This window comes from Corylus avellana, chromosome 8 (genome assembly GCF_965113065.1).
Source record: "Corylus avellana chromosome 8, dhCorAvel1.hap1.2, whole genome shotgun sequence".
NCBI lineage: Eukaryota > Viridiplantae > Streptophyta > Magnoliopsida > Fagales > Betulaceae > Corylus > Corylus avellana.
The window spans coordinates 22,991,858-23,017,711 of NC_142497.1; the positions used below are offsets into that span (position 1 = coordinate 22,991,858).

Consider the following 25,854-nt stretch of genomic DNA (forward strand, 5'->3'; position numbering starts at 1 on the left):
TCTATCCAATCGTTGTCGGGGGGCAAAAGGCGAGTGGTTCCCACGCGTCCCTCGAGTTGCGAGTCCGGGAAGTCTCGAGGAGCGGAGGAGGCGACTGGTTGCACGGTGCGGGCCCACTTGGGAATTGATGAGCCACCCTAATGACAGCGAGCCACGTAGCTCGACGCTAGATTGTTAGGTTTCAACACCACTCGTATTAGAGAATGAATAGTGGGGGTGTGATGCCACTCATCCACTTGATTTTTTTTTTTAAAAGAATAAACTCTTTTTAGTAGTATAAACTACATTTTTATCAATATAAATCTCCCGCCCCCTCCACTTTGCTGATGTTGCTGGGTTAGTATTCAATCAACCTTTTATATTAGACTGTATATTATATTTTCATTCTATTCTTTTTTTTTTTGGACTAATATGACAATGTTCATTAGTTCTTAGATTAGCTTATGTTAAAAAAAATAATAAATAAATAAAATTCAAGGGCTACCACATCAACCCAATATAATAGGATGAGACGAAGGTGTAATATATAATATATACCATTTCTCTTATATGGGTCTTTATTAAAAAAATAAAAATCAAAATAAAAAATCAAAGGCTAATTAGTACTACCAAGTTAACGGGGTGAAATAAAAATGTAGTTTTTAGCATTGTTCTTTTTAGCACTCTTATAAGAGTAATATCATATATCATATTACTATCCCACTATGTTGACATGACATTAACAATTCACTATTGATTTTTTTTTTTTTTTTTTTTTGGCCTTTTAGCAATGATTGATCTAAAGGTAGATTGACATTGGCAATGTTATATAGCATAATGAAATAATGATATGGTATATAGCATTACTCAAATTGTAATGCTTCAATTTCTTCAATTCAATTTCTTAAACTGATATGTATCATTAGAGTGTAAATCTATTTGTATATGTGATTTTAATAGAGCATGTAGTTCTAAAATACATTTTACATGCTCAAAGAACACATCAATTTAATAGGCTGAACTGAAGATATTTTCTCAAACCAAGTTTAAAATAAAACTTTGTCCACTGGTTTTAGTATTTGATGACGGATATAAGATAATTAAAAAAATGTTCATACCATTCTGGCACTCAGTCCAACACATGGTTGTCATTTCTTTATTTTGAAGTTTTGGCTCAACTTGCAATTTTTCTATTCAATTCATCCCTATCGTATTTCATTTGAACACATCAAATTACATATATAATAACATTAGTTATGTGAAGCTTATATGACTCCTCACTTGCCCACGATGGATTCTACCCAACAAACTAACGTTGCTTCAAAGTTTAACCTATCCCATAATCAATCTAAAAGGATATATAAATTATCTAACCAGTGCTAATAACCTTGGAGATCATAATTTCTTTGGACCCCTATGTGTTATTGAGTCATTGAAACCCATGAGCCATGGCCATCTCTTTCTTCAATGCCATTCATTAAAGTGGTTTGGTGTTTCTCCCCTTGACCCTCAATTTGAACTGTGTTTTTCTTTGGATGAGTAAAACAAAGAAACACAAGCAATCCCCCCATAAATACAAGAGGCATAAAAAGCCAGATGGGAAAGCCAAAACTAGCAAGAGACTAGAGAAAACAAAGGCTGGTAAAATTAAAATATAACATCGGAAAAATTCCAAAATCTAGCCGGATCTCTATTCACAAGTGAATCACTGACACCCTGGATTGAGTTGACTTTGGTTCTAACCCAATTAAAGATCTCACAAGTGATGCTAAAGTTGTCCCTATTAACCTTTGGAACAACCGAACGTTTCTCTCACGCCATATGGTGTACACAATTATTGCAGCAAGCATAAGATGGCCACAATGGAGAGAAGAGGCTTCCCTTCAAAATGAGAAGTCATCCAATGGATTAGATCCTCCCAATTTTTGTGAGCCCAGGGGACATGAAATCTACACCACAAACTGCGCCACACATTCTCAGCGAAAGGGCAACACACATTCTCAGCGAAAGGGCAACCAAAAAAAAGTCAGTATTCCACATCCAATCCACAGAAAACGTATTTCATATCTCCAAGCAAGCCATAGCTAACTAATCTATCCCGAGTGTTTAACCTTCCTCTCACAGCAAGCCATAAGATTAAAGAGTGACGAGGAATCATTTTACCATGCCATGCCAATCTGTGCCAGAACACCTCGGGGCCACGGTCCTGCAAACTCTCACAAACCCTCTCGACCAAAAAGACACTACTAGGATCCAATAACCAAGAAACCTGAAACCTTAATGCTAAATGGTATCCCTCAAGTTCAAGATCTTCCTTCAGGACCAGTAACAATCCGAAAAAGGTCTCACCTCCCAAAAATTCCCATTCCTAATAAAATTAGTTTTAACCCAATTGGCCCAAATAGACTGACTACTCAACCAGAGCAAATTAGCCATACATGCTTTAGCACAAACCTCCGTCTTGAGAAGGCAGACATAGTCCTAAGAAAGTTTAGACTCTAAGCAATTAATTGAGCTCACTAGCTTTCCAAAAGGTAGACTTAAAGGATCTTCTCAACCTGGCATATCACTACTTTGGAAAGGATGAAGAGAAACGACCAGTACTTGCATACCAAATAGGATTTGACTTTGGTTCTCAACCATCTCTCTTTAGCAGAATGGATAAAATGTTTGCCAAATCCCAGAACATCTCTTCAAATCAATCTCGAGGATATTAACTCCCTCTTAATTTTTGCATGTATGGTTATAAAGGCAATTGGTATGTCTTGCAACAAAAATAATTCATGAAAGACGCCACTTTGATGCAATTGAACTTGCAAATCTAGCAAAACAGAATTTAAAGAGAACATCTCTCAGCTTGGGCAACCATTTAACAGAAAAACCCGAGATACAAAAATGGCCTCTCTTGCCACCCAATGCCTGTAAACTAAATTTTGATGTTGCCATATGCGAATAGTTCTCAATTGCACAGTAATACACAAAGATCATCATGGAATACCAAATATACCTGGGAGACCAAAGAAGCGCCTGGTGACCCAACAAAAGAAGCTAAAGTAACTCTTATGGCAATTTGCCCATTTCTAAAGTAACATCCCATAACCTTCCAAGCATATCATATAATATCATGCTTGTCTTGTGTTGTTCCTAGCTAATTTGTAATTTGCCCAAAGAAAAAGACAAATCTAGCAAATAATCTAAATTATTTTCTTTAGTTGGACAAAGCTAAGAATTGGATTCCAAATCTACCTGCTTTGCTAGGAAGGAAAATTCGATGAAGATCTTAATGTTAGATCTTATACCACGAACACTCTCTTTTTTATGTTTTTTGGTGACATTCAATAATTTTTTATAAACGAAAATCATAGCAAAAAAATCAGCGCTTTTAGAAATAAACTAAAATCGATTTGAGGGAAATAATATTGAAAGGTACCAAAATACAAAGAGAAGTTGGAATGCCAGCACAATTCTGGCATTATAAGCCTGTAATGGTTCTTGGGAAACCAGTGTTTGAAGCACTAGGTTGAACAATGAGTCACTAAACCAGAAATGTCACATTACGTAAGAAGATTGCACCCAACCAGTTAGACTCGTAAAAGCAACCAAGGTAAGACTGGTTTTACAGCATTCAGTATCATACATTTTCTACAAGGCAGTTTAATTTTCTCATTCCATCTGATAGTTTCTTACTTCTAAATCATAACTAATGAAAATCAGTATCTGCACTTGGTTTCTTAAAGACCTAACAAGACTGCAGTATGCATAAAACACTTCAACAACTACATATACCCCGCAAAATCAAGGCAATATTTAAAAAATACACTTGCTGTGAGAACGATATTGCTTACTTCTTGGCAAAAGTAATTGTCATGGGGTTATGTGGAGTGATTTTGAAGCCTTGAAGGGCCTGCATGGCCATGGAGGACTGCTGGTCATCTTCAAATTCTACAAAAGCAATACCTGGCTTTGCTTCAATCATTCGGACTTCCCTAAATCCTGGATATTGTTGGAACAGCATCTCCAACATCATACTAGTGGCTTCATGGGGCAAATTCTCTATGAAGAGTATATTGTTTGGAGCTACTGCTTCTTGTGCACTTGGGTTTCCTTGGCGGAATGGAGCCTGCATATAACACAAAGACAGTTTAATAGAAGTTGTATTAATCAACAAGCATATTCGACTGCATTTTTCAAATTCTTTACTGGAAAATAGGAAGAAGAAAAAAAAAAGTATGCATAGGAGATCAGAGATACGCAAAAGCTTGGAACTGGGATCTGTCATCCACCATTCTATCCCTGATATCTATAGGCTAATGGTTGACCTAAAACATCGATCACATAACCATTGTAACAAATAAACATTATGCCACATCAAGGTAAGCAAACTAAGATACCTGATGGGCCCTCTCACTATGCCAGAGAGAGAGAGAGAGAAAATATAATACACACACAACCACATGTATGTAATAAAAAGAGGGGGGAAAAAAAGGAAAGAAAAAGTTACCGCTGGGGCCCCATTTTCAGCACTTGCACCATTACCCATGGAAGATTGTTGCGATTCTTCAGCACGCCGCTTTCTTTCAGCTGGAAATGCAAGTTTAGGTAAGAAAATGCACATACAGAACAAAAGAACATAGAATTTGTAAAGTCGTCAACTTATAACTGGATTCAATCAGGAAAAGAGAAGGTATATAGGTGTTATTAAGATCCCTTTCATCAATACAACAAACCAAGTCCTTCCTCCAGAACTTTTCCTCCCACACCAAACAGCCTTTAAAAATAATAATGATAATAATAACAAAAACTAAGGATCCATACTTCTAATATCAGAAGAGCATCATCTATGAAAACATGCAGACCGGGATATTGGCCAAATGATTCTTTGTTCACACTTTTTTTTTTTTTAACAAGTAATCGACAATTATTATTAAAAGCGTAAAGGCACCCCTAAGAACATAAGAAGTATACAAGAGAAAGCACCTAGCTAGAAGGAGCAAAACGAACAAGAAAATCACTATAACTAATTGTCAAGGGAGAAACAAAGCAACCGTCTAAAGATACAAAGTTTTGAAGAAAAATGACTTTATCTCCTCCAAAGTCCTCTCATAATCCTCAAAACTTATGTCATCCATTTCCTTCCTTAAGCACCATAAAAAGTATGTAGGCAGCATCTTCCACATAGCAGCACTTTGCGTACTCCCGATAGTCCACCAAAAAGGTTGACTACACGTTTAGGCATAACCCAAGATAATCCAAAACGACTAAAAAAGGCAATCCGAATGGCCTAAGCCACATCACAATGAAGAAGATGATGGTCCATGGACTTCCCATTCCACTTAAACATGCAACATTGTCCACTACAATAACATGCTCCTTCCTAAGGTTATCCATGGTAAGAATCTTAGAATCTCACCTAAAGCCACCGACCAAGCAAAAGAAGCTGCCCTCAAGAGAGCCTTAGTCCACCGAACACTCTTTCAAGGGAAGCGACAGCCTTCACTACAAACCAAGGAACAATAAAGGATTTAACCTTAAACAATATTCTTTTGGGGAGGCCCACCACAACTTATCTTCCCTTCCTCCTTTCACACTAGCTGAATATAACATCATGAAAAATGAGGCAAAGACATTTACCTTCCCATCATGAGCCACTCTAACTTATTGGAACTACCATAAAACTCCGAGTGAAATGCAATAAAGGCATCTTTTGTGCAGGCAATACCAAATAAATCAAGAAAAGCTTCCTTAAAGGTAACATCCCCACACCATTGATCATGCCAAAAACTAATCTTGAAACTATCTCTCACTTCAAATCTGGTGTGACACTAATCTTGTTCACACTTTGTTTATGGTTTGATATTTGGTTTTTTTACATAAAGCATTTTTTTAGGAGTAAATTTGTTCAATCATGCATATTATAATTCATAAGCAAACAATTACAATATAAATTTAACTTAAAAGATGATTGAACGGTCTTAAATATAATATTGTCTTGATGTTGATATACCAGCAAGTAGGGCTGTAATCGAGCCGAGCCGAGTCGAGCTTTAGAATTTCAAGACTGGCTCATTGAAAGCTCGGGCGAGCTCATTGAGAATGCTATTCGAGCCGAGCCGAGTCGAGCTTTAGGATTTCAAGACTGGCTCGTTGAAAGCTTGGGCGAGCTCATTGAGAATGCTATTCGAGTCGAGCCGGGCTCAACTCGAGCTCAAGCTAGGCTATTAAATATTAAGTAACTAAATAATATGTTAGTTTAAGAACTAACTAGATAGTATGTTAACTAATACACACACATAAATATTAAGTAACCTATATAACATATATTACTTAATTACTAATATGCATACTTAAATTTAAATAACCATATTTTAGTAATATATTAATATATATCTTTGTATATATATACAAGATATATGAACGAGCTAACGAGTCGGACAAACAATCCGGTCGAGCTTTAATCGAGCTGAGCTTGCAAACCCCTATCGAGTTTTCTCAAGCGAATAGGGTAGGTATCATTTACTAATCGAGCGCGTTTTTACAATAACGAGCGGGTTTCTATAATATCGAGCTCGAGTTCAAGTTGAGCTATACCGAGCGGGTTGTCGAACGGATTGGTTTATTTATAGCCCTACTAGCAAGCCACATGAGCCTCCTCACTGTACCCAAGCAAAGAATGGTAGCAAATTTAATTCTTTCAGATCTCTAAAGCAGAATTTTCTAATATCATTATTATTACATTCTTTTTTTTAGAGGTAGATACAGCTCATGCAACCATATAGGGTTGAACAGTGGCCTTGCCCTCCACTCCTTATTTATGGGAAGAAAAAATACCATTAGTTTAAAGACAACTTTTTTTTTGATAAGTCACCATTAGTTTAAAGACAACTGGCATGCTGACATTAGATTATGCTTCTTCTTTCTTATACCCCTCATGTCCTGCTAAAATTTCCTAGCATAAGTTCAGTTTGAATGCACATCATTCCTAGGTTCTACCATATAAAGCCGGTGCTAGGCAAATCATTCTCAACATTCTTAGACAAGAAATAAACTTATCATTCATTTGTTGTAACCAGCATGGTTATATGCTTAAACTTGGAATAATTCAGGTTACCTCAAAGAAATATAACTATTACAACATAGCACTTGTTATGAAATACTTCAACATTTTGCAAGATATACATACTAACGGTGAAGAACATATGCAATATAGGAACTGCAAAACAAATCTTGCTCACCTTTTTCTTCTTGCTTCTTTTTCTTGTCATAGCTTCCATCTTCTTTAGCAATACAATCTGACTTTGATTTTGCATATTGAATCCGCTGCACCAAATTGATCATGCACAAAGTCATATTTACATTTCACTGTAGACAACTTAATAAATGAGAATACAGAAAGCTACTTCAATTTGAAAGAACAGATGAAATAAAAAAACACCAATACTATGTAGAACTCAAATAAAACTGTCTTCAAAAAATTATTCAAACCTTTCTTTCTAGATTAGAGGGAAAATATATTCGATTGTACTGGCAAAAATATTCGACCAATTTCATTGAACAAATTCACCATCCCACTTAATTTGTTGCAGTTAAGGAAAAAAATAAATTACATGTAACAAGTCATGGTGGTTTAGTGTGTATATATATATATATATATAAAACATGGTTCTGTGAAATCTCTTTAATTTTCAATCAGTAGATCAAACACATTTCTTTTTTTAATAAGTAATTTAATCTCATTGAAAAGCACAAAAAGGCGCAACTCTAGTGTATAGGAAGTATACAAGAGAATCCCCTATTAAGTAGAAAAAGAAGAACAAAGGTTCAAAAGGTCAGATCAAACACATTTCAACAGAGAAAAGACAATTTACAGCTGCCTAGCAGTGAGAAATGAGATATCAATCACATAAGCCAACAAGTTCATCAGATCAAAATGTTCCGCACTTACCGCACATGATGTAGGTCAATAAATATGTATTATTGTGAATTCAAATGCCTTTTAACCTCCAGATATATGTTAATTTCAGTAAGGACCCAACAGTGTTCCAGCAAAATATTTCTAAATTGTAAGAGGCTAGAAAAATTCATTCTATATGATGAGCATGTCAAATTTTGATTCAAACCAAAGCAATTTGGTGACAGGGAGAAGTGCAATATTTCTGTTGATGCATCATTTTATTTCACCGACAGTAGAGAGATTACATGAGGACTTAGCATATGAGTGAATCGATCTTCTCTCAACCTTATAAGAAATGCAATGCCTACAGAATCAAAAATCCATAAAATATGGGAGGAGTACAAGCATGTATTGCATGGTTTCCAAAAGTTAAAAATTTAACACAAACACTCTTGTGTAACAGAATCCAAGATCTAAGGCAACAGTATTAGACAGACAAGCAGGTTGGACCAGGTTTCCAAAAATTAAAATTTCAAATGTAAACCCACAGACAATGCACAAGCATGTGCATGCCATATGCAACAAAGTACCAATTGGCTTCTTGAGACCCACCATAGGTTTATCATAAAATGGAAAGTTTTGCATTTGCCGCACAGCTTCACTGGCAGATGTTATTTCAGTAAACACAACCCATGCTTGTCCACGAAGCTTAGGCGTCTTCAAGGCAACAACATCCAAAATACTTCCATACTGTGAGAATAAGGAGTAAAGGGATCTCTTCAATTCTGTTAAAGAAGTAAAAAAGTGAATACTGCATCAATCCCGTGATAAGTTCAATACTAAGATATATTCATTTTTTAAAAAAAAGGTTCAATACTAAGATATGATATGAAGATAATATAGCCAAAATATTATCAGTAAATACAAAGAAGAGTAACTAAGATATCTCAGATCCAAACTCTTAGGAGGCAAAGGAAAAGACCCTGAAACTCTAATCTCTTTTTTTTTTTCATTTTTTTTTTTCACAATCAACGAAATTAAGACCTTCCTATGCCGTATATTCCCATTGATTCTACCTCTAGAAATCAAGCATATTCCAATTTCAACATGGCCCTAAGTGTAATACCCAAATCTTCGTTTTTTTTTTTTTTTTTTTCTATGAATATTTTCTAGTAACTTTAACATATATTAATCTTCAATGTCTTTCACTTTCTTATTTTTCCCATACATTTTACATTGGTGCCAAATTAAATTACTTCTTCCCCTTAAACCCTTCTCCATAACCATCCAAAATTTCCACCGATCAAGTAATATTCATATAAGACTAATTAAAACATAGAATTTACTCATTCATCCCAAAAAAAAAAAAAAAACATACATGAGCAGTAACCGTGAATCATGCGTTGATATTTCCATTCTATTCTCTCAGCTAAAGATTGACTGCATTTCTACGACATAAATGCTTTCTGCTCATGATCAATCTCACGGAAAAGTTTAGTCTCCACCACCAAAGCAATCTCTTAGTTTTGTTTCAAGCATTTTATTTCTGCATCCAAACAATTAACTACTACTTACTTCCCAGTTTTATAACTATAACTACACTTCTTTTGATTCAAACAGAGCCTCAATAATCTCTCTGGCTCAGAAAACCGAGTTAAAGCAAGAGAGACACAATTTTTTATCAGGAATCAAACATATAAAAGGAAAACAGGCAATTTTCACTACAAACACCTTGGCAATCACTGCAGCTCCTCTGTTTGATAACCTAGAAATTGTAGGAAGACTGTGACCCCACTCTCAATCAATTGAACCTATTACAACTAATTTGGCTAACAAAATCTTATTTCACGGAAAAAAACAAACAAAGTGCAAAGAAGTTACCTTCTTTCTTGACCTTTTCGTTGAGATTCTTAATGTATATAGTCTGATTAGGAGGTATATCCCCAGTCAGCATGGTTGCTCGAGAGAGAGAGAGAGAGAGAGAGAGAGAGAGCCTCTGTGTAAAATGTAAGAGAGTGACGGAGGGAGACACTGATTTTGGAACCGGACTGAGCCCTAGATTTTGAAATTTAATCTTAGAGCCTGATTTTGGGCTCGGTACATATAAGGGCTCGTTTGGGTGATCCAGTGATGTTTTATTTTTAGTTCTTTTTTTATTATTTTTTAAGCCAACTCAAATATTTTTAACCCAATTAAAAAAAACCCACAAAAAATAAATTATAAAAAAAACACAAGAGTGCTGAACCATCCCTAGGTGTCTTAGGGTGGTGGTCAGACCACCCCTAAATGACGGGTGAATCGGCCACCCATAAATTTTCGGGGTGACCGGACTATTTCTAATAGTGCTTGGGATGGTTAAAAACCACCCAAGGTTTTTTTTTTTTTTTTTTTAATTCATGGATTTTTTTTTTAATTTTATTCATCTAATTTAAATATATTTAATTTAATTCATCTAGATTTTATGGGTCAGTATCTATTGTTGATTATTTTATGTTTTTGGATATACCCCCTCGTTGATTGAGTAAAATTTGGTAGATTATGAAAATATTGTAAAAATCCGAAAGCCCTTTTTATCAATTTCGAATTTGAGTTTAGAGAATTGTTTTAAGTTTATTTGTTATTGCCCAATTGTCTATGACAGGAAAATCTGTTGGTTGCTATGAGTCCTATGACTTGTATAATTATCCTTAATAAGAAATCTGATTTCATGTCGAGTATAGACTATATTATGACAAAATCAAGCAACAGTTGCACACGTACAGTAGTGTCGGTGACAATTGGGTGGACAAAATAAACGGGATGTTTTCTTAATGGCGAAAGCACGTGATACAAGCAACCAACTTCATACCCCGGAAGGCTATGAAAGTTTTTAGAAATGTTAACTATAGAGCATATTGTTTGGCTAAAGAAGCTACTTTTCACCAAGCGTTTGAAAACATTCCTATAGGATTTACCATTTTCTTTTCCATTCGGATCAAGAATGGAAAAGATTCTCCTTGTAACCTTTTCCTCCTTTCATTTAGAAAAAAAAATGATCAAAAGGGGTCAAGGGTTTTTTTTTTTTTTTTTGTTAAATTATTATGGATGACACGTCATAATTTCATCAATGCTCACATGACATTTGACACTTTTCGTCAAAAAAGTAGACGGAAGTTGGATGCAAGGATTTGTTTGTTATTTTTGTATACCACAAGGGGCTTTGAGAGCAATTTTATAGCACAAGGAGCCTATTTGAATATGTAATCTCCCAGGTACTCATTTTGCATTTTTTCCTAAAAATTACAGCGCATGTGTTGTAGTTTTTTCAACGATTTATATTTAATTTCACTATCTCTCTTTCTCTCGAAAAACTTGAAATCAAATATATACAGTTGAAAAAACTACATAACATAACAAACATGTATCTGTAATCACCGTTGAAGCTCAAGTCAAACTCCTAATAATATAACACACATATCCGTAATCAATGTGGGAGTTTATAAAATTAAGGAAAACTTCACTTGCCCCTAAACTACCACAGTTTTATCAATATTGTCCCCCAAACTTAAAAAAATTGTGATGTGGGTGTATTTATATTTTTATAAATTTCATTATTTTAATTAATTAATTGGTCGTCGTTTTAGTTATCGAAAAATTTTAAGAGGTAATTGAAAAGTGCTGATATATTGAATATATATCCACATTTTAAATTAAATGTGAAGTTATTACTAAAATTAAGCATGCCAGGATAAAACGGGTGGAAAATAGTCAACGAATGTAAAATAAATAAATAAATAAAATAATAAATAAATTTTTTAAAAAAAACATGAGGGATGTTGATCATTTATAGGAGTCGTGCTATCCGGCATCCTAGAGGCAGCTCAGCGTCATCCAACGCTGACGTGACTGCCTTTAAAATAAATAATAAAAAAAAAAAAGGGAATGAAAATTTTGTTGTTTTTTTTTTAAAATTATTTTTTATATAAAAAACACGCTTATATGAGAAGAAAGATTTTTGTTGTTTATTTTTTTTTCGTCATTGGTGGTTTATTTTTATGTTTCTGTATGTTTGATGAAATTTTCACGAGAAATAGCAAGTTTTTTGGGTTGTATTTTGAGATATTTGAGTGATATTAGTTAAATTTCCATGAGCTAATATTTGCGTTCTAATGCCTCAAAACTTGTTTCTAGATTTAAAACTAAAACCTAAGAGTAGAAGGTTAACATTTTAAGGATGGTATTACCATAAAGGGATTCGGTCATCCTAAATTTACTGCTAATGTCTCAAAACGCTATCTTGGTTTTATATACTTTTGCTCATACCAATTTCTGATCAGTGATTCATGGGGCCAGTGAATTTGATATATAATTTGATCAATTTCTGATCAGTGATTCTCGGTTTTAAATTTGGCAGACGCTTCTTCCTTGTAACCTCTTTTCTCTTCAATTAAAAAAAAAAAAAAAAAAAAAATTGACTGACCCATGTTTGACTGACTCTCCTTAACAGCTGAAAATCTCTTCTCCATTTATAGAAGATTGACAGAATGTTTTTCCCCTTCTTGGTGCTAAAGAAAGTCAATTGATTGACCCATGTTTTTCTAACAAACCATAAGTTGATGGATATTGATCATTTCCAGAAGATGATCTAATAATTTGACCGCCAATTCTTATAATTGTAATGCTAAAACAGGCAATTCTTTAAGGCACTTTGTATTGATTCTGAGTTCATGTATTAAGAGGACCAAATTGTCGTATGTGTCTCGTCAGGTCTTTCCTTGTTCATCAAATTTCTGTGTTAAAATACTAAGAGATCGATCGAGGCAAACATCAGCAATGGCAGGAAAGGCTTATTTAGTAAGCATTGATAATGACGCAACCTTATATGTTAATGCAAGCGGCATGATCACCGTAAACGAATGTACTGGGTTACCCCCGATGATCAATTCAGGAGGCTTGTGGCGGAGCTACATTCGCTCTGGGACTGTACCCTTTACATTGCCGATGCTTCAGCTGCAGATGGTTTTTATTTTCACCATCACCCAGGCTTCCCATTATGTTCTTAAGCATTTTGGAGTCACCAAGTTTACCACACAACTTCTTGTACGTGCTCTCTTCTTCCTGTTTTTCCTATTGTTAAGCTAGCTAGATGAAGATTCTATTTGCATAATATCGAATCATAATTTTGTGTTGATTTTATGTACGAATCAGGTCGGGATAATCTTCGGTCCGTCCCTCCTTGGACGTCTCAAAATATTCAGCAATCTTCTATTCACGATTAAAAGTCAAGAAATAATTTCTGTGATATCTGTCTTTAGTTACGTACTCTTTTATTTTGTGAGTGGGGTGAAAATGGATATAGGAATGATAAAAAGAACTGGAAGAAAAGCTTTGTTTACCGGTGTTGCATGCATTCTTTCGCCTTTGCTAATTGGCTTGTTAGCCCAAATGAAACTTAGAAGATTGTGGCTGAAGGATGAAGAAGCATATATACTTCCATTTTTAACAGTAATACATTGTCTAACTCCATTTCCAGTCCTTGCTTGCCTTCTTGAGGACCTCGGGATCCTAAACTCTGAACTGGGTCGATTAGGCCTATCCACAGCATTGGTAAGCGATTTCTTAACCTTGGTGATTAACACAAGTGTTGGCTTTGTTAGAATTAAACAGGCGCAAGGTACTGTGCTCGCCTTTATAAAATTAGGAGCGGCCATCATGTATGTTATCGTCGTAGTATTTGCAATTCGACCAGCAATGTTTTGGGTAGTCAGACAGACACCGGAAGGCAGGCCTGTTAAAGATGCATACATTTATACCATCATGCTAATGGTCCTTGGCTTCGGGTATCTTTCTCATTTGTTTGGCCAGACTTTACTCTTTGGAGTTTTCATTCTGGGTTTGGCAGTGCCAGATGGGCCGCCTTTAGGATCAACTATTGTCAACAAGTTAAACTGCTTCATTTCTTATGTGTTTGTGCCAATCCTCGTAACTACTTGTGGGATGAGGACAGATCTGAGTTTAATCAAATTCGATAATAGCTTGATGACAGTCAATGGAATCCTCATTGTTTTGACTTTTGTGGCCAAAATGGTGGCTTGTTTGGGTCCTCTCTTGTACGCTAAAATGCCTTTAAATGATGCTCTCGCACTCGCTCTATTATTGAGTTGCAAAGGTGTAATCCAACTTTTTAGCTATGCACTTCTCTACGATACCCAGGTGATTATTTATTCTATTTCTTTTCTCCCTTTTTGTTTCCTGCTTAGAAAACAAAATTACCTTTTTCCTTTTGGTTCCATTGTGATTTGTGGGTATTTCTGATTTACATTAATTAGATGAATGCCATCTTTTTTATTTTTGTTATGGGGTGAACATATATCCTTTTTAATTAAAATCTGAAATTCATTCCTTTCACGTTGCTATGATAGGGAAAAAAAAAATTACCGGTTGGATTTTTCTTTCTTATCCCCTTAATTTTCAACTTACAATGCTTACCCTAAAGAAAAATCAACATTTAATTTAGATGTAAATAAAATGAGCAAAGCATTATAGTAAATTATCTTTTTTGGCCAACTTGTGTGAGTTGATATTTCAGGGTCAAGAGTATTTTCATCACAAGTTCTAGAAGTAAGAATGAAAGAAAATATCAATATTTTGGAAACATCATACTATTCTGCAAAATACATTTTCTAGCACATAATCTTTGGTAGTAAAAACCTTGTTTTATTGAACAGGGTCACATGATGGTTTTCTCTAACATTTTTTATTTAAGTGCAGACCATAACAGAACAGGTGTTCGCTTTGTCATGTGTTAGCACCCTAGCGACTACAATTTTCGTGCCATTTTTGGTGAAGTTCCTGTACCATCCTTCAAGGAAATATGCAGGTTACCAGAAAAGGGATATTATGCATTGCGTAGGCAACGCAGAGCTTCGAATCCTGGTGTGCATTCACAAGCCAGATAACATTCCTGCTGTGACCAAACTACTTAACATCTCGTGCCCATCTAGAGAAAAGCCCATTGCTATTTATGTGCTTCACCTTATCGAGTTAATTGGTCGAGACTCTCCTATTTTTATTTCCCACCAAATGCAGAAAAAGAATGTGTCCAATAAAAGTTTATATTCAGAAAAAGTCATTCTCGCCTTCAATCACTTTGAACAAGAAGATAATCGAGGTGCTGTATTAGTAAACATTTTCACATCAATCTCTCCACTCAAGTACATGCACGAAGACATATGCATGCTCGGATTGGACAAACTCACATCCCTTATAGTACTACCATTCCATCGAAAATGGTCGGTTGACGGTTCTATTGAATTAGAGGACAATACCATAAGGAACTTAAATTGCAGTGTGCTTGAACTAGCCCCTTGCTCTGTTGGGATCCTTGTTGACCGTGGTCATTTAGGCAACTCAATGGTTTCATCAGAGTCATCATATTCTGTTGCCATGATCTTCTTAGGAGGTAATGATGATCGAGAGGCATTAAGTTTTGCCAAGCGCATGGCCAATAACTCAAAAATTATCCTGACCGTGTTTCACTTTGCTGCGGCTTGCAATGAAGGTGATGCCCACTGGGACGAATTGCTTGACAATGAGATACTTATCAATTGTAAACTTAACAATGCGGGATATGAACATTTGATATTTCTAGAGAAGATGGTGAAAGATGGGTCTCATACGGCATTGATAGCTCGATCTATAGTGAACAAATACGACCTTATTATTGTTGGTAGACGGCATAAAGTAAAGTCTCCACAGACATATGGACTTGCAGAATGGAATGAATTTCCAGAGTTGGGAACTATGGGAGACTTGCTTGCTTCATCAGATCTTAACAGCAGAACTTCTGTTTTTGTGGTGCAACAACAACAAAAGAATTGAAGCAGATTTAGTCCTCGGCTCGGAAAGTTGGAGCTCGCATCTTTCTAATATTTTCGTGAATATATATGTAACTATATCCATTCTTCTTCTCATGGTGGATGTATAAAATTATACACGAGGGAAATTTGTAGTTTATTCTTTGAATAACTCAACCCCAACCACCCTAATCTGACTGATCACTTACACTTCTAACTAATTTGTACGAGAGAAATAACTGAACAACCCAAACCAATTAACTACTATTGGGTCCTTTACGTACAGATCAATGGGTTTGGGACTCCAAGTGCACATATTCTTTGAGTTCCATAGACACAAAGCAAGTGTACGTGAAATAATAAAAGATCTGATGAGGAACATCATATACTCTGTAAAATAAGCTTAGAAATAGTCCCAATCCTTTGAAACAGCTCAAGTTGTGGCTTAGGGTTGGGAAATGTTCACACACTTGGAGACAACGTGTAAAGTGGGTCAAGTACTAGAAATATTAAGATGATTTCTTATGTCAGTGTACCTTGTCTTCCAAATGAAGGTGAAACTTTGGCAGCACAATTAGCTGCCTCTTTGGTAGTGTCATCACGGTCAATCCTTTTCATCCTTGAAGGCGATTCCCAAGTTGTTATCATGGCTAGCTCTTTTTCATCATCCCATCATCCACGACCGGAGAATCTCTTCTCTAATCTTAGATACCATCAAGTGTCATTATGGTCAAGCCTTTTCATCTTTGAAGGCGATTATCAAATTGTTATCATGGCTCAATCTTCTTCATCATCCCACATCCAGGGACTGGAGAATCTCTTCTCCAATCTTAGATACCATCGACTATATCCCAGCTTCTTGCATTTGGATTGCTAGGAAAATTAACTGAAGTGTAAACTTCTGAGCCTACTATATGGCAAAATAGTTCGTAGCTAGAGGTTATTCTAGCCGCATTTCCGTATCTCCTCCCCCTCCTCCCCTCAATCCAAATTATAAGTGGGAAAAACTCACCCCCTTTTTGAAGTTTGTTTTTCCTCGGTCGGTTTTTCTTTCTACATAACTACAACAAAAAAAAAAAAAAAAAAAAAAAGGGAAGAGTTAGGCTAATTAAGGAAAGTTTGAATATAAATCTTAGTTTAATTAAAAGTATGTTTTAAAAATAAAATTGTAATTTATTAGGAGAATTCGGTCAACTCTATATTTTGAGGGACAAGCGAATCCACGTTAGCAACCAACTTTGATGGCTCTCTACAAAGCACTCTATCCCTTCCTCCATATCCATCTTCGACCCTCAACAACATGCCTGCAGCTGAAGTGATGCCTGATAGAAAACCCTTCAGGGGATCCACCTCAGAAGGAGAGATAAAGCCTCTCACTCCCCAAAAAGGTTTTTTAATATATATATTTCCTTCATTTCCAAAAGAATATAATATAAAGTGAGAATTAAGCTAAAGATTGTCATTTTCCTATTAATTTGTAGGTTCGATGGAATGGTTGCAATTATAACAGGCGGTGCTTGAGGGATTGGAGTGGCTTTATAACAGATTATATATATATATATATATATGAGCAATAGGTGGTGGCAATTTTAATAGGGGCAAAGGGGCATACGGCTCATGCCCCCTCCATCTAATGGATCATGACATTTCATGGTTTAAATTATATTTTACAAATTTAATAGTGTCTATATTGTCACGGATCATGACCCTCTTCATTTCATTTGAGACGGAGAATCATTTCATGATCTAAATTAGGTTTCATATATTTAATGGTATTTATGTTAAATGTCTCGTCGTTTAAAATCGTTAAATGACATGACACTATGTACATCATTAAATGCAACATAACAAAATTTATATCATAAAATGGATCCTTGAGTCCCCAAAGAGTACGTAACTCAATCGGCTGGGATCATACCTTATGAAGCGTATACTAGTTCGATTCCCCTCTCTCCCCTCTTGTGTGGACATATCATAAAATGGTTCCTTGAAGATCCTATTCCTGCCACATGGTGAATAGATGCGCCAAGTCAATTAAAATTTTAAATGACATGAAATCACGTATATCGTTAGATGCATTAAATTAAACAAAATCTAAACCATAATTCACAATATTTATGCTTATTTGCTAAGAACTTGCACAAATATTAAGAGTTGGATTCACAAAACAAATGTAAGTTGGTTTATATTCCTGCCCATTAATTAGTTTATCATGAGTTCCAACCCTAGCCTGTTGAGTGTCATTCACTTCACATGCCCATTAATTAATTTATTGTTCGAACAAGAATGCCGAGGCTAGCTGTGGATCGGAAGTGAGTTGGAACTGCTACAACACAGAGCACCACGCCACCACTTGCATAATTTCTTCAATATTCGTGTTAATCCTGTTGGTCGCTACACATAATCAGACGATCGAGCTGCCAGCCTTTATTTTTTTAAGCAAGGGAATCGCAAAGGTAACTCCAAGACAGAAATTCAGATCATGAACAGTCTACTTGATGGAAGACCCTATATATATTAATGCGGACATTTGACTTTGAAATGACTTTAATTGGTAGATCTGTGCTTATTCTAGTGATGTACATACACCTAGCTAGCTAGCTAGCTAGCCAATACCCTAATAACATTTTGGGTCGGTGTGATACCTTTTCAAATGGACGACCCAAATATGATAGCAAATAAAAACAAAAAGAGGGTATGTTTTGAGTTTAGTGGTTGAACTACCACTTTGGGTGATTCAACCATCTTAAATTACTACACAAATTTCCACATTTAATGACTCTTTAATAATGACGTTTTTGCCCCAAAATTGTCATTATTAAACTAGTGATGCTCAAATAGTAACTTTTTCAAAATGACTTAAATTACATAAACTGAAACAGTGCATGTCACCTTTGAGAAAGTGATGTGTGAACAGTGCATGTCACCTTTTAGAAGGTGACATTTTTTGTGTCGGTGTGATACCTTTTTAAATGGACGACCCAAATATGATAGCAAATAAAAACAAAAAGAGGGTATGTTTTGAGTTTAGTGGTTGAACTACCACTTTGGGTGATTCAACCATCTTAAATTACTACACAAATTTTCACATTTAATGACTCTTTAATAATGACGTTTTTTGCCCCAAAATTGTCATTATTAAACTAGTGATGTTCAAATAGTAACTTTCTCAAAATGACTTAAATTACATAAACTGAAACAATGCATGTCACCTTTGAGAAGGTAATGTGTGAACAGTGCATGTCACCTTTTAGAAGGTGACGTTTTTTGCGTCGGTGTGATACCTTTTTAAATGGACGACCCAAATATGATAGCAAATAAAAACAAAAAGAGGGTATGTTTTGAGTTTAGTGGTTGAACTACCACTTTGGGTGATTCAACCATCTTAAATTACTACACAAATTTTCACATTTAATGACTCTTTAATAATGACGTTTTTTGCCCCAAAATTGTCATTATTAAACTAGTGATGTTCAAATAGTAACTTTTTCAAAATGACTTAAATTACATAAACTGAAACATTGCGTGTCACCTTTGAGAAGGTGATGTGTGAACAGTACATGTCACCTTTTAGAAGGTGACGTTTTCACTATTCATACGTCGCTACCCTTTAAAAAATTATTAAAAAAATAATTTTTACCAATATATATATAACAAAAAAAATCAAATTAATTTCTTTTTTAAAAAATAAAACAAATTCAAATAAAATTTAAAAAAAATAAAAAAAAATAGAGGGGTAATTGCCAACCCCTCGTTGACCGGCCTCACGGGTGGCCCGCGAGCCACCCCAGAGGTGGCCGAAGGTGGCGCTGGCCACCTTTGGGATGGTTTAGCCTTCCCTCAATAGCTATCTTGGGAGTTGCTGAAAACTTGAATCAACCCCTTTGGCCATAAGAGGTGGTTTGACCACCCCAAAAGCCGCCAAAATCACCTTTTTATTTTATTTGTTGTAACGATTTGGTTTGCCCATTTAAAATGAATGATCCAGATAAAATTAGGCAGTGACCGAATCTCAATCCAATCATTCTAATCTACAACAATCAATTTCAATATCATCAACTTTCAACTCGTGACATAGGTAGTCGCTGATAGCCCGGCCCGTCCTTACATTTTCTCATTAATACTATTTGACCCCTTCAAAATCGAAAAGGTATTTCTCATATTTCTACCCAAAAAAATTTAGGTTAGACTTCCATGTTTTTTTGGTTGACAAATGCTAGGAGTAAGAGTTCCGGCCTCCTGATCACCACTATAACAGCCGTATGTGGGATTGGTTTTAGAAAGAAAGAAATTCAAGACTGTTTGTTAGGAAGAGAGAAAACGTTAGTAAAATGGTTGGACCAGGTTGGTTAATTCTTGGGATACAGTTGATCATGATGTATTACTAACTCCTTAATTGCATTTATTTTGGTTACTTAGTCGGGTTGTGGTTTGTTAGTTTACCCACCGACCTTGGAGTTGTTAATTAGCTACAGGACGTTGTTTTTTTTTTTTTTTTTCTTTCTAATCTTGATTATATGTTCTTTATTTTTCATTAAAAACATAATATTGGAATGAATGCTATGGGCTGGGGAAGGCATCGGCCAGCAGCGTCACGCCTGCTGACAGAGGGGAGCGTCCGGGTGTGTGGTATTCAATTTTGTTCTTGACCTCCTTGAGCACTCTAAGTGTCCGTTTGAGATTCTGCCTGCTTAAATCGCAATGCCAAATGCCTTACAATATATTTTAAAAACGCAAATTATTTTTGCAAAATCGTAATTCTAAACACACCCTAAGCCTAATAAGAAATTAATCATATATGAGAATAATAAAATATTGTGAGGTGAATTTCTGATCATTAGATTTCTTTCGACAACATCGATCTCACCGTGAATTTGAATTCCTCCCGTTGGAGAACAATTGGAGATTGGAGACGAAAGGTTTCGTTCCATTCAATATGCACATGGATGAATGTAATTAATATAACGTAAACCATAATTGACCAATTAAATTAAATAAATAAATAAAAAAAGAGACAATTTACTAATATATTTTGTATTTTGTGTGGAAGGTTCCGGCTTCACGACACAATTGAATGACGTTCTTATACATGCATTCATATAATATTGGTTTGCAAGGGTTATTCGGGCAGCAAATAACTGTGATATTTGCTGTACTTTTTTTTATGACCCCAAATTATTCCCATTATTTACATTATAATTATTACAATTATTAATTAATTAATCCGAAGCACACCCAAAATTACAATTAGAAATAGAATTCATTTGACGGTCAAGATTTTGTTTTATTGTATGTAGCAGTGTACATGGTATTATGCTATTTAAAATTTAAAAGACGTGACTACATGTCATTGGATCTGTGAAATCTAATATGAATCATACCGTTTCTTGATTGCATGGGAAGTAAGCAATTTAGGAAAAAAAAGAAAAGAAAAAAAGGACTGTCATCACTTGATTTTTTATTTTCTTTGCATTATATTCCCTTTCGTGATGTTGTTTTTCTAACGTTTTAGGGCTTCCTTAATTAATAGGAACTCGTGATCATAAGGAGTCAAAGGTTGTAATATCAATTTGTCTTTATTCGTTGAAGAACCGCCATGTCCCTAACGCTAGAATATACCTAGCACATTGGCATTCAGACAAGATTTTCGTCACAAAAGTATGGGAGCGCATTTCTGATCCGTCGGATCAACATTCATGTCAACAAAATAAATAAATCACAGCCGTTGACACATCGTTAATTATTTCCATGGCCTCCAATGTTCTATAAATAGTCGATCCTCACATGCACATATATAATTCACCAAGAGGAAAAAACTTCCTCAGTTGTTACTATATATACAACAACCAACCTTTCCCCTCCATGGGAATCAACGGCAATGAGTTGGTGCCGGAAATGGATCGGGGTATATCTCCGGCGGCAGCGGAGCGCGAACCACGGAACAAGAAGATCGTGAAAATGCTGTACAAGGCGTTGGCACGCGGTGACACGGAGACCATTGCTAGGCTAGTGGCTGCTGACCTAGAATGGTGGTACCATGGACCTCCACAATGCCAACACATGATGAAGATACTCACCGGTGAGTCGAGGCACACAGAGTTTAAGTTCAAGCCTAGGAGCATCATGGCCGTTGGTGACCGGGTGATCATGGAGGGGTGGGACCGGGGATTGAAGGCCTACTGGGTGCACGTTTGGACGCTTGATGAGGAAGACAGGATTCTTGTTCAATTCCGCGAGTATTTCAACACTTGGCTCACCGTGTTACTTAGGGTTTCCGACACCGGAGATGAGATTCCGGTGTGGCAAAGTGACCATCGGGAGCGGTTGAAGCGCTCGTTGCCTGATCTTGTGCTGGCCTTCTGATCATCATCAGGCCAGGGCTGGATATTTGCACAAGCTAGATGTTCATGTCTTTGACTAGAACTTTGAATAATATGAAAAAAAATAATAATAATAATAATCAATGATATATATATACTGATAAATATATACATATGAATTTGATAAAGGGTGTGTTTTACGCGGTTTTGGACAAATTAATAAGCTGTAATTAAGTTTACCATCTAAAGCCAATAATATACTATTTGTTTACAATATGCATGGATTCAAATCCAGTGTACGCCATTTTCTCGTATGTATATATATATATATATATATATATATATATGCGCTTTAGATTATGTGCCAAAGATTTGAATCGGGTGTGATTAATTGTTTGTATTGTATGCAATACAATTAATTAATGTGAAAGGACATGTAGGCTCATACATGTTCGGACAACTATTTAAATAGCCCAAGTGGGTATTCTAGTAGTTTGAACCCACATGCATGCACTGTATGCACAACTAATTGCACTCAATCCCGTCTAGGTGCCAAAAAAAAGAAAAAAAAAACATTGATGGCAAGATCAAATTATAATATGATTTCATTCATAAAGTATTGCATGCAGTACTATACTAAATAAATGAATACACATTGAGTGTTCAATTCTAATATTACAATTAAAAACTATAATTAATTAGTAATAAGATTAATTATTTCCTTCCTGTTTCTTCTATTTCAAGTAATAATTATTTATTTATTTTTAATGAAATTGCTATTTTAATCTTTGTAACTATAAGTCAGAATAAGATGCTTGATCTCGGGCTATGAGATGGTATTCTTTTGAATTTGTTAACTCAATGTAAGGGATTCTTTTTAGATTTTGGTCCAAAATTCCTTTCAACAATTCCACAACATTGGAGAAATCGAGCTCAAATTTATTTTGGGGCCTGTTTAATTCTTTTAGCCAAGTTCAAGTAAGACGTAACATGCATGCATCAACAGTCTGTTTAATAATTAGTATTATAATTTACCAATTAAGTTACCTAACATGACTTAATAAACCTTTGTTTGAGATTGTGAGCTTACTGATCGACGTGGTTCTTCTACGTCCCTATTATTAGGAAATAATTATATTTATGGTCACGAACCAGTACAATAGCCATCCACCTTAACACATGTCATTGCTTTGGTGAATTTGAACCGTGGGAGTAATTATCATTATATATTATATGAATCAACTTATGAATTAGTCTTTATTAAAAAAAAAAATTAAGAATTAATGAGAAATTTAGAACAGTCATGTCAACACTGTGAAATAGTTATAAGTTAAAAATGTTATATATAACATTACTGTAAAATAATTATATTTTTTTTATAACAATTTTTTTTACAAATTAAGGTGACAATTCATGTGATACTGTCATGCTAATTACAAACTTAATAATTTAATAACTAACATATATAATAAGTCATATAGACTTACGAACTGACGTGACGGTACTTCACGTAACATTGCCACACCAGCCACAATCTTAATGTCACATTGATTTCTACATTAATTTATAAAAAAAGTAACAAAAATTATAAAAGCCCTAGCACCACTCTAAAAAAGAAAATCTAAGATACTGCTGGCCCGCAACTAGCTTAGTAAGCCCGCATTTGTTTTGTGGTTAGTGCTGGGACTCGTCAACAGCCTGTCGTAATTGCGTTTTGGCCTCATTATAAACCATTAAAAACGACAAAAAGGTCAGTAAAAGAAAAGAAAAAAAAAAAAAAAAAAATTTGCACACGGCGTGCCTTTTACTTCACCCAAAAAGGAACTTATAACAAATCATCGATTGGCCCGCCACCTTGATTTGTGTTTAGTGTTAACCAACTTTTTGATAATGGTTTTCTTTTCTTTTTGTATGGATGAATAACATTAATATATAAATGATACTAAAACTCTTATGAAAAATGTTACATACACCCACTTTTATACTTCTAATTAATGCATTTTTTTTTTTGTTTTTCTGATGAGGTATTAAAATTAATAATTTGATTTTGGATATATCACTAATAAACTTTAAATTTAATTGTAATTTTTAGTGTCACGTTAAAGAGTGTGCACTTGAGAGTGTGTGAGTCAAAGTATGTGTAGTATTCTGGCGCGGTCGGGGCTAGTGAACTTGCAGAACAACTTAACGTTCATTAGTGAACATAGGGGGCAAACAAACTCAAATCACTTCGTTGCACCTGCCAACATGATCACCTCGATGTTTTGCACAATTTCGTAAATTTTCGTGCCAAACAATTCGGCTCCGCACTTGACCATTTTATTAGGCCCATTAGCTTTGGTCTTAGTTGTGAAAATACAAATTCATCCGATTTGCCCGCAATTTTACTATCATTGATGATATGCCTAAGTCATTCATTTCAAATGGAAAGAAACTATTTCATATAATATTAGATTTTATGAATTTAATAATGTATATATTGTCACATTATTTAAAGTATGCGGTTAGATGTAAGAAAATAAGATTTTAACCATAAAATAATTCTTCTCCTTTTCAGGTAAAATTGAGAGAATCCTATTCCAAAACATGTGTAGAGTCAATTTTTTTTTTTCTTAGTGGGTGTTAAACTTCAAATAAATAAATTGAAATAAAAAAGCCTTCAATTTATTGGTTGGTATTATTTTTCACAAAAAAATATTTTTATCTCAAATCAATATTAACACGTTAGAATCACTCTTCTTCTGAATTAAAGTCACTCAACCTATACTATATTCAAACAAAAACCCAATCAATATCAAAATGTTTATAGAGTATAAATTTATACAAGATCATTGAGTAATGCTACTCTTCATACATATTTATTATATTCATTTTATATCGACTAATGTGCCGTTTTAAGTAATTTTTCATTTTAGGTACTTAAAAAAAAAAAAAAAAAAAAAAAAAAACTTAAAACATGCAACGTCAACTAATGTAAATGAGTATAAAGAGTTTACTCTTAGATCATATTATTAATTTCAAAATAATGCTATAAACAACATTGTTATCTCACTTTGCTAATGTGATTATGTCATTTAGCCATTAGATCTTTCTTTTGTAAAACAAAGGTTGATCCAATAGTTAATTAATCGGTAGTGTCACACCAACGAAGTATGATAAAAATGAGATAAAAGTGTAGCATATATATAGCATTTCTCTTAATTTAAGAAGAGCTCAATTATAAAGATAGCATCTAGTAGAAATATTTTCACAAAATTTTTACTGCTAATCCGTCTACAGTATTATGAATAGCAGTGACAGATTACTACACGGATTTAACCAGCCGGGTGAAACTACAAGATAAACGTACAGCATGGAAGTAGAAGACAGCAGAAATTAAAGGACACCAGAAGAATGTTCCAGCACATTCCACACGTGCACACAAGACGACCAAACAACACATGCATGACGCAAATGATTCCATAATGATCAAGTGGGATCCATCTACTTAGAGTGCCAGAACAAGACCCGGCGCGGACTTATCAGAGAGCTGGCTCTGCCAAACACTCTGGCACTTGTTGGCTGACGACGGCTGTGATGATGACGCGACAGCCGGGGACGATATTGGCTGTGACAGGCCGAAGCGGGTGACGGTGAGGGAAGTATTTAAGTACTCCCTGAGTTGGGTAATTATCCCATCGGCGACGGTCCACGCGTGCACCCACGAGACCGAGCTCTCCTTGTCGTAACCCTCGACGAGGACCGTCGATCCGAATGCGAAAACGGATTGAGGAAGGAAGTGGAAGGAGTCTTTTGGGGACGATGGTGATGAGCCGGTGAGCAAGCGCAT

General features: G+C 35.2%; 2 protein-coding genes and 2 pseudogenes across 2 annotated transcripts; 2 read left to right on the top strand and 2 right to left on the bottom strand.

The window, feature by feature from the left end:
• Positions 1–3,499: 3,499 nt before the first annotated feature.
• On the bottom strand, positions 3,500–9,930 carry LOC132163834 (U2 small nuclear ribonucleoprotein B'' 2). Its single transcript, XM_059574216.2, has 5 exons — positions 9,752–9,930; positions 8,483–8,655; positions 7,212–7,296; positions 4,481–4,560; positions 3,500–4,099 (listed from the first exon to the last, which is right to left on the bottom strand). Exons 1-5 carry the CDS (start codon positions 9,822–9,824, stop codon positions 3,821–3,823), a joined length of 690 nt encoding a protein of 229 aa, XP_059430199.2. The 5' UTR covers positions 9,825–9,930; the 3' UTR covers positions 3,500–3,820.
• A 2,752-nt stretch (positions 9,931–12,682) lies between these two features.
• LOC132163181 (cation/H(+) antiporter 4 pseudogene) lies at positions 12,683–15,730 on the top strand (annotated as a pseudogene).
• A 5,837-nt stretch (positions 15,731–21,567) lies between these two features.
• On the top strand, positions 21,568–22,068 carry LOC132163182 (wound-induced protein 1-like). Its single transcript, XM_059573367.2, has one exon. The coding sequence runs from the start codon at positions 21,568–21,570 to the stop codon at positions 22,066–22,068; it is 501 nt and encodes a 166-aa protein (XP_059429350.2).
• A 3,444-nt stretch (positions 22,069–25,512) lies between these two features.
• Positions 25,513–25,854, bottom strand: LOC132162760 (senescence associated gene 20 pseudogene; annotated as a pseudogene).